Source organism: Anomaloglossus baeobatrachus, chromosome 10 (genome assembly GCF_048569485.1).
Source record: "Anomaloglossus baeobatrachus isolate aAnoBae1 chromosome 10, aAnoBae1.hap1, whole genome shotgun sequence".
In the NCBI taxonomy this organism is placed as follows: Eukaryota; Metazoa; Chordata; class Amphibia; order Anura; family Aromobatidae; genus Anomaloglossus; species Anomaloglossus baeobatrachus.
In genome coordinates, this window is record NC_134362.1 from 77,536,458 (window position 1) to 77,561,867 (window position 25,410).

The 25,410-nt window shown below is 51.4% G+C and overlaps 1 protein-coding gene across 1 annotated transcript in view; it reads right to left on the bottom strand.

The window, feature by feature from the left end:
• LOC142255018 (SITS-binding protein-like) overlaps positions 1-24,759 on the bottom strand; it is a 127,970-nt gene extending 103,211 nt beyond the window's left edge. Inside the window, exon 1 of the mRNA XM_075326444.1 lies at positions 24,159-24,759. Within this exon, the coding sequence (XP_075182559.1) occupies positions 24,159-24,623 (465 nt within the window). The 5' untranslated portion in view covers positions 24,624-24,759. The remainder of the gene's footprint in view (positions 1-24,158) is intronic.
• Between the last annotated feature and the right edge of the window lie 651 nt (positions 24,760-25,410).

The window sequence follows — 25,410 nt, forward strand, 5'->3', positions numbered from 1 at the left end:
AAACTGGTGCCCTGGCGGTGGCGGTGTCTCTCCGTTACGGTTGGACTGTTGCCTTCTATCGGGACTTGGTTGTTGGGAGACAGTCGTCCCCTTCACTGACGGATTTGGCAAATTATGGCGACTCCTAGCCTTGCCGGGATCCGAAAGGCCCCTGCCCTGGTGCTGACTGTCCTTTGTATACTGCTCCAGACCGCCGGGCCACTACCCGTCCGCGGTCCTTCCAGCAACCTCCGAGCAGTCACCCCTCCAGACAATCACCGCCGTTTGCTGACCTTGCTGACACTGTCCTGGCACACAGCCGGACCAACTTCAGGCTTTACTTCTGTCACTTTTCACTCTCTTTACACTTCACTGTTTACTCCTTCACTTAGCTCCTCACTCAAGCTCCCCCTGAGCTAATCTGCCTGGTTCCTCCTGCCTCCAGGGCTGTGTACTCCTTGGTGGGCGGAGCCAACCGCCTGGCCCACCCCCTGGTGTGAACATCAGCCCCTGGAGGAATGCAACAAGGATTTTGGTTAGCTGAATGTGCCTAACTGGGGTGTAGGGTGTGGTGGTGTGATGACCTGTGACCCCTGGCTTGCCCAGGGCGTCACATACATATCCCCCCTTTTAAAGTCGAGTGTCTCTGGAGACCCCTCGAGCCACCGCGGTTCCGGATCCGAGCGGCTCAGCCGCTGACACAGGGGCGGTACACAAAACTTTTGAAAAAATTTGTTGTCCAATGAAATCTAATCAAACCAACATATTTTATATTATATTGACAAATTATATATTATATTACATAACATGCTATTATCTGTGCTTGCTATCAAAGTTCCAGTAAATCATATAGGAAGTTGTCACAAATGTTAAACCAATAGACTTATGTCACGGGAATCATGGAGAGCAGGGGACAGAGGCTCCTAGACTGGCCCTCATACTAGGGAGATGCTAGCTATTCATTATTTCAGAGTTACTGTACCTCTGGTCAGGATGTCTGAGCCACCTTCATGACGCTACTCCTGACCATCCCTGATGTTATTCCCCCTCTGCCTTACCCCGGCAGAGGGCGAGACAGGAGTGTGATAAAACCAACAGAGATAGACAAACAGGGGAAAACAAAACTCTATCTAACAGTACACTCACGCAAAGGCATAGGACAGTAAGCAGTAAGGAGGAAAATAAGAGCAGGGCGCAAACTACAAGATGACAAGAGAATTCCTCAACAACCAACTCCACCATGCAATATAATCACCAGCAAGACTGGGACATAATAACATAGCAATAAAATATAGTTGGCGTGGGAAGACAGCATCTTAAAAGGTGAGGCGTAAATAAGATAGGTTTCCAAGAGGTAACCAGGAAGCTAGCAGAGGTTAACTCTTGCTAGCCAGACCATTAATGAGCACACAGCTGTCGACGTCGGAGCCTACCTGTGTAACTCAAACACCACAGAAAGCGCCATGTGCAGTGTCAGAATCTGTAGGGTGAACAGTGTTTGATGTCGTCACGATACTCGGCGAGTTTTGAGCAAAACGTGGTGTGACAACTTATTGAGAAAAAAACGCAACAAGCACCTAATGCTCAGACGTAATATAGTTAGGTGGCTTAGTGATGAAGCTAGGGGGACATGTGTTCCCTGTTTTGGGGGCCTGATTTGGTCCACAAATAAAAGTCTGTGGCTGGGTACGAGTTCAAAGCAGGCTAATATTGGAATATACCAAAGTGCTTAGAGGTTCGGATGAGGTGGTATTATTAATAATGCTATATACTTTATTCCTTGGTGCCAGGTTTTGTAACCTACATGGACCTCAATCCTTTCATGCGCTTTATATTGACTTTAAGGCAGCTCATTCCCATATCATCAACATTATGGGAATTGAAGGCACACTATGAAAATAGTCTTTGAAATTAACAAGACAAAGTCAAGCCTAATACTTTCCTGACATTTCCCATGTCACCGTTAGTTGCCTTCGACACCTTCGAAAAGGGTAATGACATCAATCCAATTATAGAATTCTTTCATGGTCCTGTAATTGGGGCAGGTACACTCTAAAGAGAACATGTCAGCACGATTTTGTAATGGAAAGTAAAGATGTGGCTGTAATGATGCTGTAATATTGATTACATTGATACAATTGGTGAAGAAATTTGTGTTGTGATTCATCTTTAATCCGCATGTAGAGTTTTCTACTAATTAGAATTGGTGCCCAGGGGCTGGACTGTACTCTGAATCTTCTCCTGTCTATGATTTCCCAATCCCTCTGCTCCCACCGATCTGTGAATGACCTGCTTCCTCAGTTTGAAATCTCAGCCATGACCTGTCATTCACAGACCAGAGGCAGGCAAAGGTGTCGGGGAATCATAGACAGGGAGGAGAAGACCTAGTGTACAGTCCAGCCCCACTTCAAATGGTGATTAAAGAAGAAATGACTCGCCCACCCCAGGGCTATGGGACACCCGGTGCCGGGCCGGACTAGTCCGGTGGTAGTCAGTGGTGGCTGGGCCCGGCTCCGTGGCCCTGGTGGGTGTCAGTAGAATAAGTGGCTTAAGTTAAAGTTTGTGTTCGTGACGCCACCTGTGGTATGCGGCTAATAAGCCGCCGCTGCTGTGTGAGGCCTCCGGGATGATATTATGGCAGCAATGGTAGTACTGCTCCCCACAGGTGGAGCAATGCCCGGGGCACAGTTGGTGCTTGTAAATGTCTATGCAGATGAAATAACTGAGGCAACTTCAGAGGTGCAGTTCAAGTTCTTTTACTCACAGTTCTTGTCACAGCTGCAGCAGGACCCTCGGACTGCTGGGACCACTGTCAGGGACCTCCGCCTTCTGGGTGATTCAGAGCGTGAAATCCGGTACCCTCCTTTTAGTGTCTCCTTCTCTGCTGTCTTCACTAGCCTTGCCTTAGTTAAGATGGACCTGGCTTGGCCTCCATTACAGCCTCCAGGCTGGGGGGTCACCTGTCGGCTGATTACCCCTTTTCTGAAGGTCTGCTCTGGGTTCTGGCCCTGGGAGCTTACAACGTCCCTGGGCCTCGGTTTTTACTGTTTGGAGATTGTCTTTTCACTCCTCCAGTCTCTAGGGACCATCCCCTGTCGCAGCTAATCACTCCACCGATGTCACTGTGGACCAGGCCACCGCAGCCTGCAGCTACTCGTAGCGCCTCTGGGCCCTCGGCTTCGGTACCCAACAAGGACAGCTCGTGGTACCTACAGGACTACCCGCGGCCCTGCGACCCTTTCTTTCCTTCTCTTCTTTCTCCTCCTTGCCTGCCTCAGCAGGCCTCCTCCTCCCTCCTTTCTCTCGTTCTTCTCCTCCAACTACATGCTGCTTCTCTCACTCCCTGAGGTAAACTGAAACTAACTTGACCTTCCTTTCTCTATCTGCTCTCTGGTGGCTCCTCCCACCTCCCCAGTTGCTAAGCTACCACCCTATGGGAGCAGGGATGGGTCTTACAGCCCCTCTCAGCATGCAGCATGGGAGGGTTGCCTGCCACTTTCCCTGGTCCTGTGTGTCCCTAGCAATGGGTGTAGTGTGAATTTACCAGGGGACCGGAGTTCACTCTCTTCCTCTCCCAGAATGGGGCATCACACCGCAGATGGGGTGCAATGACCTGTGGCGACGGAAGCCTCAGGGGCGCCACACTCCCCCACAGCAAATCCCAGCACGTCCTCGGGCTGAAAAACAACAAAAACATATGGAGAACTGCAAAACATTTTTGGTATGCAATAACATAAACTGTAAAACATTTCTTCCCTTTATGGGAGGCACATATCATGAACGTTGCGAACTTCTTATAAAGAAAACTCTAAGTGTGCACTTCCAGTCCATTGCACGGTTCAGGCAAATCCCCCATAATTCTGGTAGGGGGCACAACGGGTGCAACTAATTACATTTTTGGCTACTACAAGTCCAGTAGCCCGGCAGTTCGTTTCAATCAAACAAAGTGACATCTTCGACCAGCCATTAAGTCCAATGGCCTGGTTACATAAGACATATAAACTACATACCAGCCACTAAGTCCAATGGCCTGGTAGGACATAACACATACACTTCCACCGGGGCCCACATTCCAGTTCAGTGGCCCGGTAGCACATAAACATGGGGGGTGACGTCTTCAAAAAGCATGAGGGGCAGTACATCAGGAAAGGGTGTCATCTTCGAAAAGAATAAGGGGCAAAACACGAGGGACTTCTTCAAAAAGAATGAGGGGCTATGTACAGTTCAGCAACTCTTCATCTCTTTTACATGTAGGGATTCTTCTCTGGCTCCCCACCTGGCAGCAGGTAGACAGCGGTCAGCACAGTCTGCGTCTCCTGCGTGGCTGTAGCAGGCCTGCTGTAAGATGCTGCGGCCCGGGCCTGCTCTGAGGTAGTGCTGCTGGCTTGCATAGGGTTACTGGCTGGCGCGAGGCTGCTGGCTTGCAGGGGGTTACCAGCCATACGGCGCCACTCTGGCTCTTCTGGGGCTGCCTCCTTGTCTTGGCGGGCCGCGCCTGGCATGGCGGCGGCCTGTCTTGGAGTCGCTGCTGCGGTGTGGATGGGCATCGCTCCGGCGGTGAGATCTTGGCGGGCCGCACCTGGCGTAGCTGCGGCCCGGATCGGCGTCGCCGTGTCGGGCGTCCCTCCAGGGACCGCGGGCATGGCAGCGGGGGTTGGGGCTCTCGCGCCGGCAGGGGCATTAAATGACTCACCCCTCAGTTGCATCTCCGGTGTTCTGGTGGTCGCTGTCCTGCTGCAGGGTGCTGGTATCGGAGCTGCGGTCGTGGCACGCGCGCCTGCAGGAGGACCGGGCAGGAACCCCACTTGGCAATCCGGGCTCCGCCGGCTGGGGGTGTCACTCTCTTTACCCGGCTCTGCAGCGGCTGCTGTATCTTCTCCGCTCTCCAGGACGCAGGACACAACCCGGTTCTGAGGTGCGTGTCCCAGCTCGGCCACTCCTCCTCTGGCCGCTCGTTGCTCGGCGTCCATCCTTTTAGCTTTTTCACGCGCCATCTTTTCTTCCTCCGCCTTCTATGGCGGGTACCGCTTCGCGCGCTTTTCTTGGACAAGGGGGCGGGGCTTCTCTTCACGCCCTTTCTTCTTGCACGCCCCCCTTCTTCCCGCTCTCAGCAGCGCTAATGGCGGCGGTTTCTCAGTAAAGTACACAGTCTGTCACACGGTTCTCCAGGCGCACAGTACCCGGTGTGACCGGGCACGAAATCCTGTTCGTGACGCCAAAAGTTGACTCGCCCACCCCAGGGCTATGGGACACCCGGTGCCGGGCCGGACTAGTCCGGTGGTAGTCAGTGGTGGCTGGGCCCGGCTCCGTGGCCCTGGTGGGTGTCAGTAGAATAAGTGGCTTAAGTTAAAGTTTGTGTTCGTGACGCCACCTGTGGTATGCGGCTAATAAGCCGCCGCTGCTGTGTGAGGCCTCCGGGATGATATTATGGCAGCAATGGTAGTACTGCTCCCCACAGGTGGAGCAATGCCCGGGGCACAGTTGGTGCTTGTAAATGTCTATGCAGATGAAATAACTGAGGCAACTTCAGAGGTGCAGTTCAAGTTCTTTTACTCACAGTTCTTGTCACAGCTGCAGCAGGACCCTCGGACTGCTGGGACCACTGTCAGGGACCTCCGCCTTCTGGGTGATTCAGAGCGTGAAATCCGGTACCCTCCTTTTAGTGTCTCCTTCTCTGCTGTCTTCACTAGCCTTGCCTTAGTTAAGATGGACCTGGCTTGGCCTCCATTACAGCCTCCAGGCTGGGGGGTCACCTGTCGGCTGATTACCCCTTTTCTGAAGGTCTGCTCTGGGTTCTGGCCCTGGGAGCTTACAACGTCCCTGGGCCTCGGTTTTTACTGTTTGGAGATTGTCTTTTCACTCCTCCAGTCTCTAGGGACCGTCCCCTGTCGCAGCTAATCACTCCACCGATGTCACTGTGGACCAGGCCACCGCAGCCTGCAGCTACTCGTAGCGCCTCTGGGCCCTCGGCTTCGGTACCCAACAAGGACAGCTCGTGGTACCTACAGGACTACCCGCGGCCCTGCGACCCTTTCTTTCCTTCTCTTCTTTCTCCTCCTTGCCTGCCTCAGCAGGCCTCCTCCTCCCTCCTTTCTCTCGTTCTTCTCCTCCAACTACATGCTGCTTCTCTCACTCCCTGAGGTAAACTGAAACTAACTTGACCTTCCTTTCTCTATCTGCTCTCTGGTGGCTCCTCCCACCTCCCCAGTTGCTAAGCTACCACCCTATGGGAGCAGGGATGGGTCTTACAGCCCCTCTCAGCATGCAGCATGGGAGGGTTGCCTGCCACTTTCCCTGGTCCTGTGTGTCCCTAGCAATGGGTGTAGTGTGAATTTACCAGGGGACCGGAGTTCACTCTCTTCCTCTCCCAGAATGGGGCATCACACCGCAGATGGGGTGCAATGACCTGTGGCGACGGAAGCCTCAGGGGCGCCACAGAAACACAAAGTGGATTTCTTTACCTGAGGTATCAATTGAATCAGTATTACAGCACCATTACAGCCATGTTTTTACTTTATATAACAAAATCGTGTTGACAAGTTCTTTTTAAGTCCTTAATAAGTATACAAAACAGGGAAGTTTGGTTTTAGTGGGTTCAGAAATTTCATCTTCAATATTGTGACGCCCCTGGACTATCAAGTCGTCGCAGGGTACTGCACAAGCTGCCCTTCTGTGCAATATCCACCTCCTCCTTGGTTGTGGGTCCCTACTTAAGTGGTGTTGCCTCCAACAGTAAATCAAATCCTAGAGACACCCTGCACCACACCCACCTGACACAGCAGTGGACGGCTTGATAGGAATAGAGTCGCCCATCTGGGGGGGTCAGGGAGGGGAGGTGAGGAGTGTAGCTAGTCTGTCTATAAGTGGAGAAGGAGTTGGAAGTAGCCCTCGAACTGAGAGGAGCTCAGAGGAAGTCTGGAGTGATGACTCCTGAAGTAACTGCCTAGGTTGCAGACGGTGGTCTGGACCTAGAGGAGTTAGACCCCCGGTCGCAGGGGATTGTGACGAGGTACTCGGACCTGTCGAGGAGGACAGCCGGCAGCCTAGCCCTATCACCGTTCTGGGACCGCAGGCACGACAGGGTACATGTGTGACGCTCTGGACCCCAGGGGTCACAGGTCACAACACTCACCACATACACCCCCACACTAGAAAGGTACCATCAGTCAACCACAAAGACCTGATTGCCTCCCTTAGTGTTAGATAGGCACACTAGGTGGGTGGAGTCAGGCAGAAAGACACGCCCCCTGAGGAGTCTGCTGGCCTGAGGCAGGAAAAGACAAGGGAGTTGAGGAGAGGTCAGCAATGAGAGCAGTCCAGTTCAGTACAGGGTTCTGTGCAGACAGACGGTTCAAACAGTCAGGCAGGCAGACGGCAGTGGCCGCCTGCAGGAGACCGGGAACACGACCAGTGGAACTGTAAGGGACCGGGACAGGGTAGTGGCCCGCCGAAACCAAACCGGGGAGCTAACTGGATACTGGAGCACCAGGCAGGGTATTCAGACCCCGAACTAGGCTATATGCCACCACCATAGTCGAATTAACTGATTGCGGTCTGGACCTCAGGGGTTCATTCCCACCAAAGTCCCGATTGAAGGCAACAGCCCAACCCATCCGGATAGTAGCCACCGCCAGAAGCCAATGATCCAAGGGCCAGCGCCTGCGGGCAAAAGGGGCTCCTACAACACATACACGCCGGGGAGCGGACTACCAGTCCCCAGGCACAGTGGTCACACTGCAAACACAGGTGCAGGAGAAAGGCAGACATTGCCAACCCGACTAGGAAGCTGCAGCCGGCTGTGGGCCCCATTCATTCCTTCGTTTGGTTTACCAGTGACTCTGTGTGGTTTAATCGTGAGTACACCAGTGCCATCAGGCACCTCACCGCGCTGCACCGCAACACTGTACCCTGCACCCCGGCCCTCGCACAACCGGGCCCCGGGACCAACATCCCCTACCTACGGAGGGGTCAACACCTAGCTGCGCCACTACACCACTCCCGGGAGTCCCCGTACCTTCACCGCAGTGGTGGTGTCCACCATCACCACAACCCGTGGGTGGCGTCATGAACAATCATGACGTGACCCCCGGGTCCGTGAGAGGCTTGAGCCACCACCCATAGAACGCGAGCACGGATCCGAGCGGCTCGGTGGCCGCAGCCGAGGCCACGGGGCGGTACACATCGACTCTTCTGGCGTCACAAACAGGATAAAACCAGTCTACTTACCGGTAGAAGTGTGCCTTGTGATCCCCGTCAGCGGCGTCCCGCTAAAAATCTGAAATCCGCCATCTTGGGCGCAAAGGTTTCCCGCTCGAGTCGTCTTCCCCGAGCAGTGGAGGCGTGAAAGTGAAGCCCCGCCCTCAAAGAGAGAAGTGCTGTAGAAAAACCAAGGGGGAACGGGAAGATGTCCGCACCTACCGGAGATGGCGGAGAGGCGTCAGCTGCAGGAGCTGCGGCACCCAAAGAGGGGAACGTGGCGGCCCTCGCTCCGGTCGCAAGAGCGGGGGAGGCCGCAAGTCCAGCGGCCGCCCAGGTAATGCCGATCTCCCTGACGTATGTGCCCGGTGCTACTTGGCTACCCCAGTACGATGGGAAGCTCGATGCCTTACAGGTGTTCCGGAAAAAGATAAACCCAATTCTTGACCTGTATGCCATGACTGGTGGTACTCGGGCAGCTGACCGGCGCAGCTGAGCTGGAGATGGAGACCTGGACCGACACGGACCGAGCCTCGGTAGTCACTATTTTTGAAAAACTCCAGACCGCCTTTGAGACCCGGACCGAGACTGAGTTGCAGATGCAGTTCTACCAATGTTGGCAGCGGCCCGCGGACAGTATCAGAGACTATGCCCTGCGAGTGGGCCCTCCGGACCTTGAGGCGGGTGGACACCATCAGCGACGCCGACAGCAACAAGATGTTGGTGGAGCAGTTTCTACAGAGGCTGGGGTCTGCTGAAGATTGCAAACAGCTGCGGTTATAGACTCTGGAGCATGCTGACTTAGACTTTACAGTACTAAAGTAGCGGGTCATCAAGGCCTTGCAAACATCAACTGGTGGCACTCCCGACGCGGCCCCTTGGCCTGTTGAATCCGCTCTCATCTTAGTGGCACCCCCTCCCTTGGCTCTACCGGCCCCTGCTAAGCCCGTCGGGACAATAGAAGCGCTGGCCTCGCAGGTCCAACGTATGAATGAAGATCTTACCCAGGTCCTCACCGCACTCCAGCTCCCGACGAGAGTCAAGCCCCAGGAGAAAATTCAGCTCGCTGACAGCCCGGAAGACGTCCCATGGAGGAAGAACACCGACCGACCTGCGGTATGGGCCATCCGTGCGCTACAGATGCAACAAGCCTGGCCATTACTCTAGGCGATGTCCGTTAAACGAGCAACCCCTGAGGCCAAGGGCCAATCCTCAGGAGTAGACCCGCATGGCCCGGCTGACTGGAGAGACCGGTTTGTGGGAGGTCGCCCCATCATCCCCCTGGCGGTGGATGGCGTACCGACTATGGCCCTGCTGGACACTGGATCGCAGGTAACCACTATGCCTTATTCATTGTACCAACGATATTGGGCCGATAATGAACTCATCCCCCCCTGATGGTAGCATGACCGTTATTGCGGCCAATGGGCTCCCTATGACCCAAGTGGGACTCAGGGAAGTGACCCTGACTGTGGGACGGACCCAGCTGAAACACCAAGGGATGATTGTGGTGCTGAATGAGTCCAGTGACCGTAACCCAAAAGTGGTCCTCGGGATCAATGTGATTGAGCACTGTATGGGAGAGGTGTTGAGCTTGCTGCAGCAACTGTCTGCCACTGCAGGAGGGGGTCGACAGAGGGTCCTACAGCGTGAGATCCGGGCCCTCCTGCACCAGCAGAAAGTGAGCCTGACGGGTGGAGAGATTGGTGGGGTGCGAGTGATGGATGCAGCTCCCTTGGTGGTCCCGCCAAGAAGCGAAATGATGATTTGGTGTAGGGCAGCAGTAGGCCCCCAGGGCGGGATTACCCAGCGTTGGTGGAACCTTCGCCTTCCGAGCACTGGCCCACGGTAATGGTAGCCAGAGGGGTGATTGACGTCAAAAAGGGGAGAGCGCCTGTGAATGTGCTGAATTGCGGGGAGGAGGAAGTTAGGCTCCCCCACTGCGCCACCATAGCTAAGCTGTTTACCCTTAGTAAGAGGGGGAGAGCTCCGGCACACAACCTCAATGTAGTCAGACACAAAAGTTTCTTTTTATACTTATTTTTATTTTGAAAAAAGAATTCATGTCTGTATATTTTAGTATTGCATATGGAAGTCCTCTGAGTAATAATCGCTGTCTCATATAAGGGCACAGGCCGCTGTGTATAGCAAGTAAGGATTTCTGTTCAGGTTCCTAAGTGGTAATGGATTCGCCCAAGGGGGACCGGACTGTCTGAACCTGTGCAAAATGGTAATAGGACCTACTCCCTCCGTGTGGCAGGGAGTAGGTCCTATTACCATTTTGCACAGGTTCAGACAGTCCGGTCCCCCTTGGGCGAATCCATTACCACTTAGGAACCTGAACAGAAATCCTTACTTAGAGGACTTCCATATGCAATACTAAAATATACAGACATTGGTCTCAACTAGGATAAGGACACCACTCTGTTGTACCTTATAGGATACTGGAGCAAAATATTGCCTCCCTATCTCCTTACTAAACCCTGTTACAGAGCAAGTATATAGGAAGCAGTGGCAGCACCCTACTATAGAATTTGAATGAGCCAAACTGATTTAGCGGCCTGACATATTACACATGTTTTATAGCTCTAAGATTGTACTGCTAATTATATTCTCGATTTAACGGTCCTTTGGTATTTGCCGCGAAGCATTTCCTAGTAACAACTCACCTGGCCTAAACACCACAGATGGTCCCTTTGATGAAGACCATAATTTGGTCGAAACGTTAAAAGTGTGGACATCATATACATGAATTCTTTTTTCAAAATAAAAATAAGTATAAAAAGAAACTTTTGTGTCTGACTACATTGAGGTTGTGTGCCGGAGCTCTCCCCCTCTTACTTAGTCTACGAATTTTCTCCTGAGCACCTATATGGTGAAGCAAGGTCTTCTCTCTTTTTTGTACCCAAGCTGTTTACCCTTGACCCCCAAGCCATCCATGAGACCACCACCACTACCTCTACACTCGACATGAGTAGTAACTCTCCATCTCCGCCACTACGGGAGTGGTGCCGAGAGCTACATGTTGGCACCGAATCTACCCCGGTACATCCCAAAGACGGGGTATACAGGGTAGTACAGGAGTATGGGCAGGTTTTTAGCAAGCACCCGCTGGATTTTGGGAGGACTAAAGGGGTTCAGCATCATATCCCCACAGGCACGCATGCACCTATCAAAGAGAGGTATAGGCCAATACCACCGGCACACTATCAATGCGCCAAAGATATGCTGAGGGACATGAAGGAGGCAGGGGTCATCCAGGATAGTTGTAGTCCCTGGGCAGCTCCATTGGTGCTGGTAAAGAAGAAAGACGGTACCATGAGGATGTGTGTGGATTACCGGAAGATCAATCAGATAACGCATAAAGATGCCTACCCTCTTCCTCGTATTGAAGAGTCGCTGGCTGCACTAAAAACTGCTAATTATTTCTCTACCCTTGACCTTACCAGCGGATACTGGTAGGTGGCGGTCGCACCAGAAGACCGCGAGAAGACCGCATTTGCTACCCCCATGGGACTCTGCGAGTTCAATAGTATGCCGTTCGGGCTGTGCAATGCCCCGGGGACCTTCCAATGGCTCATGGAGTGCTGCTTGAGGCATCTCAACTTTGAGACTGTCCTATTGTATCTGGATGATGTGATCATGTATTCCAAGACGTATGAGGCCCACCTGGAGCACCTGGCAGAAGTGTTTGCAGCCCTCTCCAAGTACGGGATGAAGTTGAAGCCGTCCAAGTGTCATCTGCTGAAACCCAAAGTGCAATACCTCGGACATGTGGTGAGCGCCGAAGGCGTAGCCCCGGATCCGGAGAAGGTTGCTGACATCCAGAGCTGCCACGACCGACCACGGTGAGAGAAGTCAGGCAGTTCCTGGGCTTGGTGGGCTACTACCGCCGTTTCATCAAGGGGTACACGAAGATGGCCGCGCCCATGCAAGACCTCCTCATGGGACAGACCAAGAATGGGAGAGCCCCTGGCCCCCCGTTTGTCTGGAGTGAGAAACATGAGGAGTCCTTCCACAAGTTGAAGTCAGCCCTGACGTGCGAAGAAATCCTGGCCTACCCGGACTACGGTCTCCCGTTCGTCCTCTATACCGATGCCAGTAATGTGGGCCTGGGCGCGGTCCTGTCCCAGGTGCAGGATGGGAAGGAAAGGGTGATCGCCTACGCTAGCAGAAAGCTTCGGCCGACGGAATGGAACCCCGAAAATTACAGTTGCTTCAAGCTGGAGTTCTTAGCCCTTGTGTGGGCAATAACTGAAAGGTTCAAGCATTACCTCGCAGAGGCGAAGTTTACTGCCTACACGGACAACAATCCGTTGACACATCTAGACACGGCCAAGCTGGGTGCCCTGGAGCAGCGGTGGATGGCTCGACTGTCCAACTACGATTTCACTATCAAGTACAGGGCCGGTCGCAAGAACACCAATGCAGACGTGGTGTCCCAAATGTCGCACCTACCTGATGACGAGGTAAAGAACGACGACCTTGAAGAAATTGAGTTACCCACCTTCCATCAGCCCCGAAATGAGAAGCCCTGCGTTAACCAACAGCAGGTGAACCTTGACCCGCTGCCCGGTCAGGGGTGGCAGGAAGCCCAGGATTAGGAACCTGCGGTCCAGTTGGTTAAAGCCATGATCGCGCAGGGCTCCTCCCGGATGGATCCCGCGGCCCCCTCAGAAGCCCAATGGTTGTGGAAGGAGAGAAACCGGCTGCACCTGCATCAGGGGAAGCTGTGCCGGGACATGATCAATCCAAACACCCATGAGAAGGTTCGCCAAGTGGTGGTCCCTCAAGCCAGTGTACCCAGGGTCCTGAAGGCCTACCACGATGGTGCAGGACACTTCGGTTGGAAGAAGCTGGAGATGTTGTTGAGAGAGCGGTTCTACTGGAGTGGGATGCGGGAGTCTGTGGAGGCCTGGTGCCGAGAATGTGGCCCCTGCACCCTGAGAAGGCGAGATGAGGCCAGCCAGAAGGCCCCCCTTCAGCCGATCATCACTTACCAGCCATTGCAGTTGGTTGCCCTGAACCACGTCAAGCTCACGCCCAGCCGAAGCGGGTACACATATTCCCTGACCATCGTGGACCATTACTCCAGGTTCATGGTGGTTGTCCCAGTTAAAGATCTGACGGGCCGTACCGCAGCTAGAGCCTTCCAGGCCTACTTCTGTGGACCGCACTGCTACCCGGAAAGGGTGCTCACAGACCAGGGCTCGGCCTTTGAAGCAGAGGTGTTCCAGGAGTTCTGTCACTTGTATGGGTGTAAGAAGATCCGGACTACGCCATACCATGCCCAGACTAATGGGATGTGTGAGAAAATGAATCACCTGGTCCTGAATCTCCTCAAGACGCTACCGCTGGAGGAAAGGAACCTGTGACCTGACAAGTTGCCTGACCTGGTGGATATGTACAATAACATTCCCTGCAGTTCCACCAAGTGCACGCCGGCATATCTAATGAGAGCCCGACCGGGGTGGCTGCCCGTAGACCTGGAGATGGATATAGAAGCACCTGAAGCCCTCTCATCCACTAACCGCTGGGACGCCAAACGACAGATGCAGTATCGACAGATCCAGGAATATGTGGAAAGGAATTTGCGCTAGAGCCGAGAAAAACAGGAGTAGCGCTTCAACAGGCGGGCTCCGGCTGCCCCCTTTGCACCCTGGGATGTGGTACTAAAACACAAGAGAAGGACGCACAAGCTCAATGATCAGTGGGAGAGGACCCCATATGTCGTGCAACCCACTGGATGGGAGAATGAGAAGACTTATTTGATCAGTCGCGACCAGGGGAAGACCACGGCTACCATTTCTAGAGACCACCTGAAGAGATGCCCAGATCCCCTAAGGCTGGTAGATGGGACTCCGGCTTCCGTGCCGAGCGGGGAAAAGAAGAAGGAGGTGATTCATATCGTAATGGGCGACTTTCCAGCGGACTGGCCTATGTAGAATGGCGTGGTGATTGTTCCTGTGATAACGTTCCCACAACCCGTGGAAGAAAGAGAGGCGGAGACATCCACCAGCGAGCCAGCCGAACCAGTGCCCAGGGATGCACCTATACTACGCCCCCGTAGGTCTCTACCTGCCATACCTGACACAAGGTAAGAGGGGCCAGTTATCCCCTCTGTCCCACTACCTCCCACTGATGACACTGGGCCCAGAAGGTCCACACGACCTAACCTTGGTAGGCCCCCGCTTAGGTATAGGGAAACTGCTATTTAGGGGTGCGATGTATTGATTGTGTAAATATCTGAATGAATGAATGAATGAATGAGCAATAATCACCCGAGGCTTTCACCTGATTCAACAGTGACATTCAACAGTTTATTTTATGGTAGCCCATTGGCTGCTGAAGTGCCCATCCCCGTTGGGACTGATGTTGTCACCATTCCCCCCAAAGACAAGGCTGAGAACATGCAAGCCACCCCAAAAACTATTGGGTTTGTAAATAGTCCCCAACTGCCCCTTCCTGCAATTGCCAGTCCCTGGAGAGGCTGGTTGGAGGAAGGACCCGCAGCAGAGCAGGCTGGGGTCTGGTCACCATCCTCCGGGTCAGGGGTCCCCTTGGACGTGGGGCCTCTGAAGGACTGTCGGGTGCGTAAAACCGTACCCGTTCCTGCTTGGATGGCCTGCGCCAGTTCCCGTTTTCCGGACTGGGGAAAAGGGGTGCTGCTTGTTTCTTAGGGGCAGCATCAAGTTTCAGGTTGCTTGGGTGGGAAAGCGGAAGGACCCGTCCCCGTTAATGTTATGAAAAATGTTTTCCCGTTTGCAACGGTTCAAGTGATGTGCCTCCCGTAAGGGAAGAAATGAAAATGCTTTTTGAATGTTTACCTGTTATTTATCTTTTTGCAGTTACAACAAAATAAACCGGTATGGACGGGCAGACCGTGGACGGTCTGAATTAAACCAAGGGGGAATGTGACGCCCTAGACCCCAGGGGTCACAGGTCACAACACTCACCACATACACCCCCACACTAGAAAGGTACCATCAGTCAACCACAAAGACCTGATTGCCTCCCTCAGTGTTAGACAGGCACACCAGGTGGGCGAAGTCAGGCAGAAAGACACGCCCCCCCGAGGAGTCTGCTGGCCTGAGGCAGGAAAAGACAAGGGAGTTGAGGAGAGGTCAGCAATGAGAGCAGTCCAGTTCAGTACAGGGTTCTGTGCAGACAGACGGTTCAAACAGTCAGGCAGGCAGACGGCAGTGGCCGCCTGCAGGAGACAAGGAACATGACCAGCGGAACCGTAAGGGACCGGGACAGGGTAGTGGCCTGCCGGAACCGAACCGGGGAGCTAACTGGATACCGGAGCACCAGGCAGGGTACTCAGACCCCGAACTAGGCTATATGCCACCACCATAGTCGAATTAACTGATTGCGGTCTGGACCTCAGGGGTTCAATCCCACCAAAGTCCCAATTGAAGGCAACAGCTCAACCCGTCCGGATAGTAGTCACCGCCAGAGGCTAGAGATCCAAGGGCCAGCACCTGCGGGCAAAAGGGACTCCTACGACACGTACACGCCGGGGGGCGGACTACCAGTGGTCACTTGTCAGTGGTTTGTGGTCACACTACAAACACAGGTGCAGGAGAAAGGTGGACATTGCCAACCCGACTAGGAAGCTGCAGCCGGCTGCGGGCCCCGTTCATTCCTTCGTTTGGTTTACCAGGGCCTCTGTGTGGTTTAATCGTGAGTACACCAGTGCCATCAGGCACCGCACCGCGCTGCACCGCAACACTGCGCCCTGCACCCCGGCCCTTGCACAACCGGGCCCCGGACCAACATCCCCTACCCACGGAGGGGTCAACCCATAGCTGCGCCACTACACTGCTCCCGGGAGTCCCCGTACCTTCACCGCAGCGGTGGTGTCACGAACAATCGTCCCAAAACCAAATACCCGCATCCCCCGTGTGTAACGACAACCCCCCTTGCAGAGCGACGTGACCCCCGGGTCCGTGAGAGGCTTGAGCCACCACCCGTAGAACGCAAGCACGGATCCGAGCAGCTCGGCGGCCGCAGCCGAGGCCGCGGGGCGGTACACATGGACTCTAGGTCAGGGAATAGCTTCAGGCAACCCGACAATTTACCTGAGGAGAACGGAGCCTTTACGATCTGTTCCCACCCGATCCAGAATCGGGGCATTAGCGCAATGAGGGGGATAGGACTTTCCAACCAAAACGGTCCAGAACATCCCATGCGTGAGCCCTGAGAGCAAGCTCCAATACTTAGCCATAGTAGGGAGTGGGGCCCGGCTAGCTCCATGCTTCCGGGCCATCAAGCTGAAGTCAATCTAAGTGCCAGGAGGCAGGTCACGGATCACCAGGCAGCACCACTTGGGGACGGGACCCAGACGAGCTCCCCTCAGCGGCAGTGGTACCCAGAGACTTGGTTTACCCAGTTGTCAGTGTCTGCCTATGAACTGACTGAGTACGAGAGTGACCCCTGCATCCCCACGGCACCCCCTTACTGAGTCTCGGGGCACCCCCTCCCCGTGGAGGGTTACAACACCTTGCTGCCCCGCTCCATCATCCCCGGGTACTCCCAACAGCAGCAGTGGTACTCCCAATTACCACACACCACGAGTGGTAATACCCCTGTGAGGTAGCGTGGTCGGCTGCACGGCAGAAGACACGGGATCCAGGCACCAATGGTCACAGCACACGGTTTATTGCACAAACCAAAAGTCCAAAAACAATACACATGTGTTCCCCTGGCAGAAACTCAGGGAGTTGTGTTCACTCCCTCACACTAGGGCCCCACGCCCATGTTCCTGTTTCCTGTTAACCCTCCTTTCAGCCTGCAGGGAAAACATTAACCGTGGAGTGGAGTTGCTTTCTATACATGGAGTGAGCGCAACCGGGGCGAGACGTACCGGCCGTCATAGATAACCCCGGTCACAGTCTCACACCCCCTTTTCATTCGAGTGGCCAGACGACCCTCGGGTCCAGAGACCCTCGAGCCAGAGACAGCGAACCCGGGTCCGAGCAGCTCGGCTGCTTCCACGGGGGCGGTACAATATCATGTATTGGCATTTCTGTAGGTAATACCTCATAGTAGTGATATACAATTCAAATGAATCCTTTCTAGTAGTGTAACTACTGAGGTACAGAGGAGGCAGTCTTATCCGTCACTTAAAGGCTATAGTGACCCCTAAAAGACCATTATGAATACTCAGAGACCAGTACTAAATGCGAAGTGTGATAGTTAGATAGATCGCTATCATACATTTTTGCATTTTCTCCTGCAATTTAAAGAACTTTTCTTTTGTAATTTCTAAATAATATGTTTTCAAAAGTAAAAAAATAATGGAAATCCTTATGCAATTTTTTTTTTTACTGATAGTAATGAAAAAACTATCAGTATCTACACATTTGTATGGTAGATATTTGAACTAGACTGAGAAAGAGAGCAAAAGAAATCATAAGCAATACATTTGGTGGATGTACCAGGAAAAGTTTCCACAGTGAAGAAAAATAAATACAGCTTAAAAGGGTTATGCGACCCTGAAATATTTTTTTTTAGGCATGGATGGGTTAAAACCAATAAAAAGAGGAATAGTAACCTTCCAGCACCTCCATGAATCAGGCACATGTCCTTGCTCTAGAGGTCCATGTCAGCTCCGTATGGGACGTTTGCTCCATTCGGAATTCAACAATACTGCTGCCGTCTGGGATTGGCTGCAGTGGTCAGTTGATTGAAAGAGTGCTCTTCCAGTAACCTGACCACCGGAGCCAATCACAAGTGGCAGTGGTACTTTTCATTTCTAAACAGAACAGAAATCACTTCTGGTGTAGACCTTCAGAGTGCTGGATCCACAGGGGCGCTGGAAGATGAGTATGCATCCATTTATTATTTGTAAATTATCAAAACCTAAAAAGATATATTTTTTTAGAGTTGGACAACCCCTATAGGACCCATGACTCTGTCGCGGGCGGGGAGGACGCAGTCGCTGCTGCGCTCTCGCTAACGCTCGGGTCCGGCGCTGCTGCGACTGCTGCTCGGTGGCTCGAGCAGTGGGCCGGATCCGGGGACTCGATCGGCGCTCCTCGCCCGTGAGTGAAAGGGGTGGTTGGTTTGCGGGATTTAGCCCGTGACGCCACCCACGGGTCGTGGTGAAGATGGGCACCACCGCTGCTGGTGACGGGGATCCCGGGAGCGATGGTGGGGAGCAGCTGAGATGTTGTTTTCCCCCTCCGTGGGTAGGGGTCGGTGGTCCCGGGGATGTTGTGACGGGGAGGCGGTTTTGGTGAGGTGCAGGGTTGCAGGGACAGCGCGGCGCGGTGCCGGATGGCACGGTTGTACTCACTCAGCAAGAAAGGTGCAAAGTCCTCGGTAAACCAAACGGCTAGATGGACGGGTCCCGCAGCCGGCTGCAGTGCTTCTCCCCAGACAGGTGATGGCGGCTGTCTTTCCCTGCACCTTGATGTTCTTCTTTCTGACTACTATGGATTCCCAACGGTAGTCCGCTCCCCGGTGTATGGGTACCGGAGGAGCCCGTTTGCCCACAGACGCTGGCCCTTGGGTCTCTAGCCTTAGGCGGTAGCTGTATACCCTCACGGTGTGGGCTGTTGCCTTCAATCGAGACTTTTGCTGTTGTGAAACCCCTGGGTTCCAGTCACATTCGGATCTGACTAATGTCGGCGGCTCCAAGCCTGGTCGGGGTCTGATGGCCCTGCCTGTGTGTGCTGGCTTCACTTCGCTCCCAGGTCGGTACCGGCGGGCCGTCGCCCGTCCCCGCTCCTATGGTTCCGCGTTGCTCCACCACTCCTGCAGACGGCCACCACCGTCTGCCAACCTTGCTGTTAGTGCCTGGGCCACAAACCCAGACACCCAAGTGTTTACTCCTCTCACTTCAAACTCCAACACTCAACTGTCACTTTTCCCGCCTCCAGGCCTGTGAACTCCTCGGTGGGTGGAGCCAACCTCTTAGCTCCGCCCCACCTGTGGGGACATCAGACACTGCAGGGAGGCAACAAGGGTTTTTGTTTGGCTGATGTCCCTGTCTAGTGGGGGTGGGGTGTTTGTATGTTATCTGTGACGACCTGGCTAGGCCAGGGCGCCACAACTCAAATATGATGTGATCAGAGCAAATTAACTTATACACACTACATGGCCCATAGGGACAACATGAGTCAGTTTACGATAGTTGTATTTTCTACTTGAAGCATTGCCTACTTTCCATTATGGTGGGTTGTTGTATACCCAGGGTCGTAACGACCGCGGTCGCAGAGATCACCACTGCAACTGGGCCCAGGGGTGCAGGGGGCCCGACGACCCCTGCTTCAGCAAGATGTGTGTCCGATGGCACGCACCCAGCTGAAATATATCAGAGCACAGACACCCGTTGGGTCCCTTCACTATGATGTGCCGGCTGCCGATTAAGGCCATGAAAATTCATTGCTTCTCACAGATACGATCCTGTGCATGGGGAGCAGAGAATATGCTGACAGCTGCTGGTGCTGTAAGTGGCCGCGCATGACATTGACGTGATGCGCTGCGCCGCTTACACTCTGGTCAGTTGCCGGCATGCCAGCATTGCAGCAGGACGCCGGGGGAGCGTACAGAAGATGAGTACAATTGCTTTTGTTTTCTTTTTTTTTACTGTGTGTGGCGTGGTGGAGGGCTGTAGAGCATGATGGGGGCCATAAACCAGGATGAGGAGGCTGTATACCAGGATGAGAGAGTTATATACCATGATGACGGGACTATATATCAGGATGGGGGCTATATATCAGGATGGGGGCTATATATCAGGATGGGGACATGCTTTGGACATATATCAGGATGGAGACATGATGGGAGCATATATACCAGGATGGGGCCATGATGGGAACATATATATCAGAATGGGGCCATGATGGAAACATATATACCAGGATGGGGCCATGATGGGTAATATACAGTAGACTAGGATGGCGCCATGATAAGGACAAATATACCTGGATGGGGCCATGATAGGGTCATATATACCAGGATGGGCAATGATAGGGCCATATATACCAGGATGGGCAATGAAGGTGCCATATATACCAGGATGGGGCCATATATACCATGATGGGGCCATATATACAAGGATGGGGCAATATATACCAGGATGGGCCATGAAATAATTCTTGCCCATTCTTCCTTTGCAAATAGCTCAAACTCAGTGAGGTTGGATGGAGAGAGTTTGTAAACAGCAGTTTTCAGCTCTTTCCACAGATTCTCGATTGGATTCAGGTCTCGACTTTGACTTGGCCATTCTAATACCTGGATATGTTTATTTGTGAACCATTCCATTGTAGATTTTGCTTTATGTTTGGGATCATTGTCTTGTTGGAAGACAAATCTTTGTCCAAGTGTCAGGTCTTTTGCAGACCCCAACAGGTTTTCTTCAAGAATGGTCCTGTATTTGGCTCCATCCATCTTCCCATCAATTGTAACCATCTTCCCTGTCCCTGCTGAAGAAAAGCAGGCCCAAACCATGATGCTGCCACCACCATGTTTGACAGTGGGGATGGTGTGTTCAGGGTGATGAGCTGTGTTGCTTTTACGCCAAACATACCGTTTGGCATTGTGCCCAAAAAGTTCGATTTTGGTTTCATCTGACCAGAGCACCTTATTATGTTTGGTGTGTCTTCCAGGTAGCTTGTGGCAAACTTTAAATGACATTTTTATGGATATCTTTGAGAAATGGCTTTCTTCTTGCCACTCTTCCATAAAGGCCAGATTTGTGCAGTGTACGACTGATTGTTATCCAATGGACAGGCTCTCCCACCTCAGCTGTAGATCTGTGCAGTTCATCTAGAGTGATCATGGGCCTCTTGGCTGTATCTCGGATCAGTCTTCTCCTTGTTTGAGATGAAATTTAGAGGGACGGCTGTGTCTTGGTAGATTTGCAGTGGTATGATACTCCTTCCATTTCAATATGATCACTTGCACAGTGCTCCTTGGGATGTTTAAAGTTTTGGAAATCTTTTTGTATCCAAATCCGGCTTTAAACATCTCCACAACAGTATCATGGACCTGCTTGTTGTGTTCCTTGGTCTTCATGACGCTCTCTGCGCTTTAAACAGAACACTTAGGGGTACTTTGCATGCTGCGACATCGCTAGCCGATGATAGCGATTACAAGCGCGATAGTACCCGCCCCATCGCACATGCAATATCTTGTGATAGCTGCTGTAGCGAACATTATCGCTACGGCAGCTTCACACGCACTTACCTGCCCTGCGACATCGCTCTGGCCGGCGACCCGCCTCCTTCCTAAGGGGGTGGGTCGTGCGGCGTCACAGCGACGTCACACGGCAGGCGGCCAATAGAAGCGGAGGGGCGGAGATGAGCGGGACATAAACATCCCGCCCACCTCCTTCCTTCCACATAGCCGGTGAAGGCAGGTAAAGAGATGTTCCTCGCTCCTGCGGCTTCACACACAGCGATGTGTGCTGCTGCAGGAACAAGGAACAACATCGTATTTCCTATTGGTGCGACATTATGGAAATGTCCAAAGCTGCACTTTTGGGATCGTTTATCGGTGGATCTAGGCTTTACATATTGCGACGTCGTTACTGGCACCGGATGTGCGTCACTTTCGAATTGACCCCAATGATTTCGCAGTAGCGATGTCGAACGTGCAAAGTACCCCTTCGAGTATCACAGAGCTGGTGCATTTATATGGAGACTTGATTACACACAGGTGGCTTATATTTATCATCACCAGTCATTTAGGACAACATTGGATCATTCAGAGATCCTCAATTAAGTCCTGGAGTGATTTTGCTGCACTGAAAGTAAAGGGGACGAATAATATTGCACGCCCCGATTTTCAGTTTTTTATTTTTTATAAAAGTTTAACATAAGCAATAAATTTCGTTCTACTTCACAATTGTGTCCCACTTGTTGTTGATTCTTCAACAAAAAATTAAAATGTTTTATTTTTATGTTTGAAGCCTGAAAGTGGGAAAAGGCTGAAAAGTTCAAGGGGGCCGAATACTTTCGCAAGGCACTGTATACCTGGATGGGGCGATTATAGAGGCATATTTACCAGGAATGGGCCATATATACCAGGATATAGCCATGATGGGGGTCATACACCAGGATGTGAGATGAGATCCAGCGCAGGAAAGAAGGCACTCTTCAATATAAATTTCCATATGGTTTATTCCATGTGCACACGTATGAAGGTAGGTACAGACAGCCCCTGAGCAGGGGAAAAATGACTAGCGACGCGTTTCGACCGTATTACACGGTCTTAGTCATGTCATACACCAGGATGGGACCATGATGTGGACATATACCAAGAAGGGGGACATATTTACCAGGAAGTGGCACAGGATGGGGGACATTAGTACAGGATGTGGGACATTACTACATAGTGAAGGGGGAGAGGGGGCAACTTGTATGTCTTTATAGGATTTAAAATGATACAATGGCCCATACGTCTGACGAACATATGAGGGTGGGCCAGGCTCAAACTCTGCACCGGGGCCCATCAGACTCTAGTTACACCACTATGTATACCAGAGGTATGAAGACATATAGATCCTCAATAGATTTACATTGAAGTTTGCATTCAGTTCAGAAACTTTTTATAATTACATATAAAGCAGGTAAAATCTCAATAGGTCCCAAACTAAAAGAACATGTGTTCTAACTTTCTAATATACTCTAACCAAATGCAGAACCCCCAAGCACTGAAGTCAGGCTGCACAACCAAGATATCTGTATTGTGAAAGCTTTAAAGCAGCAGGCAGTTGTAAATGTTAAGTTCCGGAGCTGCCTCGTTTTCTGATAGCGGCCATGGTCGGGTACTGCACATCTGTCCCCTATTGATATGAATGGGAGGTGGATGTGCAGTACCCGGCCGTGGCCCCGATGAGAAGACGGAGCAGCTCCGAAACTGAGCATTTCCGGCTGCATGCTGCCAGCACCGAGAACAGCTGGGGGTGTTGGGTGTCGGACCTCGGCTAATCAGACAGTGAAGACCTATCCTAAGGATAGGCCATGCATGTAAAAGTAGTGGGCAACCTCTTTAAGTAACAATTGTTGCAATCTTTTCATCATTAATTTCTCACGTTTTTTCAATTGCAGGAAAATATCATGAGAAATTGCAAAGGCCTCAACACATCTGTACCGCCATTTATATTTTTCTGTACCATTCTCTAACACAAAATAAAACAAAATAACAGCCCTACTGGCTTTATTACATGAAAAACAACCAACAGAGCTCGATGGACCTCTGTGATGGTCATAGGGTCCATAGGGTTTCCATCATGGTGCGCCTCATTTATTTGAGGGAAAAAATGGTGCATTAAGATATTTATTCTGCCTTTTTTTGACAGAGTCTGAGCTTGAGGCTCCAACACAGGTGTGAATTTAGCTTACCGACACGCTGTAATATTTTTGCCATGTCATCAATGTACATAGTAGGTAGATCCTGTACATATACGTACATATACTGTGGATCCCTACGGATGTATCCCCTTTCCCATAAATAATACATACAATGTTAAGTATATTTGCCACGATCTATAATTGGCGACCACTTCTAAACATTTCATGTTTGTTTTGCAGACATTGTTACATCTCTATAGAGCGATCATTAATTGACTCCAGTGATCCATGCACACTCACATTATGTATAAAGAAAATCACAGATATTCAATCATAGTAACAAAAAGGAGATAGCTGCACACTGCAGTGATAAGATATGTGGAGCAATGAATATGGGACTATAGACATACATTACTGCTATGAAAAACATGTAAAAATGTAGATACTTAGCACACAAAAATGGCCAGTTTTATGTGAACCCAACAGCTAGAGGCAAGGTGACCTCATGTTTGTTGGATCCCTATCACACTACTGCCTCTGTTTGGGTTTTTTTCTTAGATATTTAATCATAGACTGGCACCATTTCAAAAAGTGGGCTAAAATACAAGGTAAGAATGTTTCCTTTTCTCTGCATTTTTTAAACATAAGCATTTAGTAAATATTCCATAAACGTACCTTTAACTTAACATCACAGTGTATCGGGGTCCAGGTAATATTGTAGCACTCCGTTCCAGCTGAGAATGTTCGGTCCAGTGTGATCTTAAGGTCAGTTATTGAATCCCACGTGTAACAAAAGTCTGTCTTATTGAGCCAACATAAGTTTTTAACAAAATTTTGCTCCATGTCGGGGAAGTTTCCTACGTCTATCTCCACATAGGTCTTGTTTTCACTCAGAGTCTGCAGTATCAGAGTGTGAGTATTTCTTTCCCATATCAGTCCGCTGACTGTTCCTTTCAGGATCCAGTTTTTGTTAGGTTGGTCCATCACCTGCCAATAAATAATGCCGATCGTCATAATGAAGAATATCGCAACCCCAATACAGGCGACGGCTCCTTTCCAAGTTTCGTTCATTTCCTTGAGTCCAACATCCCAGTTAACATCAGGGATAGGGCTGGAGTTCCTTGTACGTGTGTGAGGCATTGCAAAAGATGGTAAACGGATTATAATATCGCTCCTCCAATAAAATCTCTTTCTTCTCTATAAGAAAAGATCATCAAACGTTATGTCGGATAAAGCATTTTCATATGGGAACTTTGCAAAGCCATCTCCAACCTAACACATGTTGTAACAAGTAATGGGAAGTTATTCTAGTCCAGTTGTACTCTGTACTCTCAGCGGAAGAGGAGAGCCTGGAAATAGCTACAACTGGCACTAAAAGGAATCAGCTCAGAGCCGTCCCACTGCCAGATTTGTCTCAGGTGCTTGAGCAATGACGTCTCCGGCATGTGGACTGGACCTAATCAATTACACCACTTGTCACCCTAAAAAGCCTCCTTCACATTCCAAGAAAATTAAACTTAATACCCCACATTAACCATTACAGTCACCTAATTATTTGCATTAATTGTGTTTTAGGATTTTATATTTTTTGGAAACAGAGAGAATCTGCACAACTATCAATTATTTAATTAATTATTGGAGATGAAAGGTTAATAGTGATTTTATTCAAATTGTTTCATCAGGATAATCACAATTACATGTGTGTCGCTCAGGATTATGTGGTACTCGGTCCCGGGCGGTCTATATCTGGGGAATGTCACTTTGATGGCCGTTGCCCAGTTCCGTGTCCTGGGGACGCTTTTTAAAATGGGAATATTTAAAGGGGATTTTTGAATAAAGTTCACACGTGACGCCACTTGCAGTTTGCGACTATGGGGATGAAGCCGCCGCTGCACAGTTTTCACTACTGGGGCTGGTGTTAGTGGCA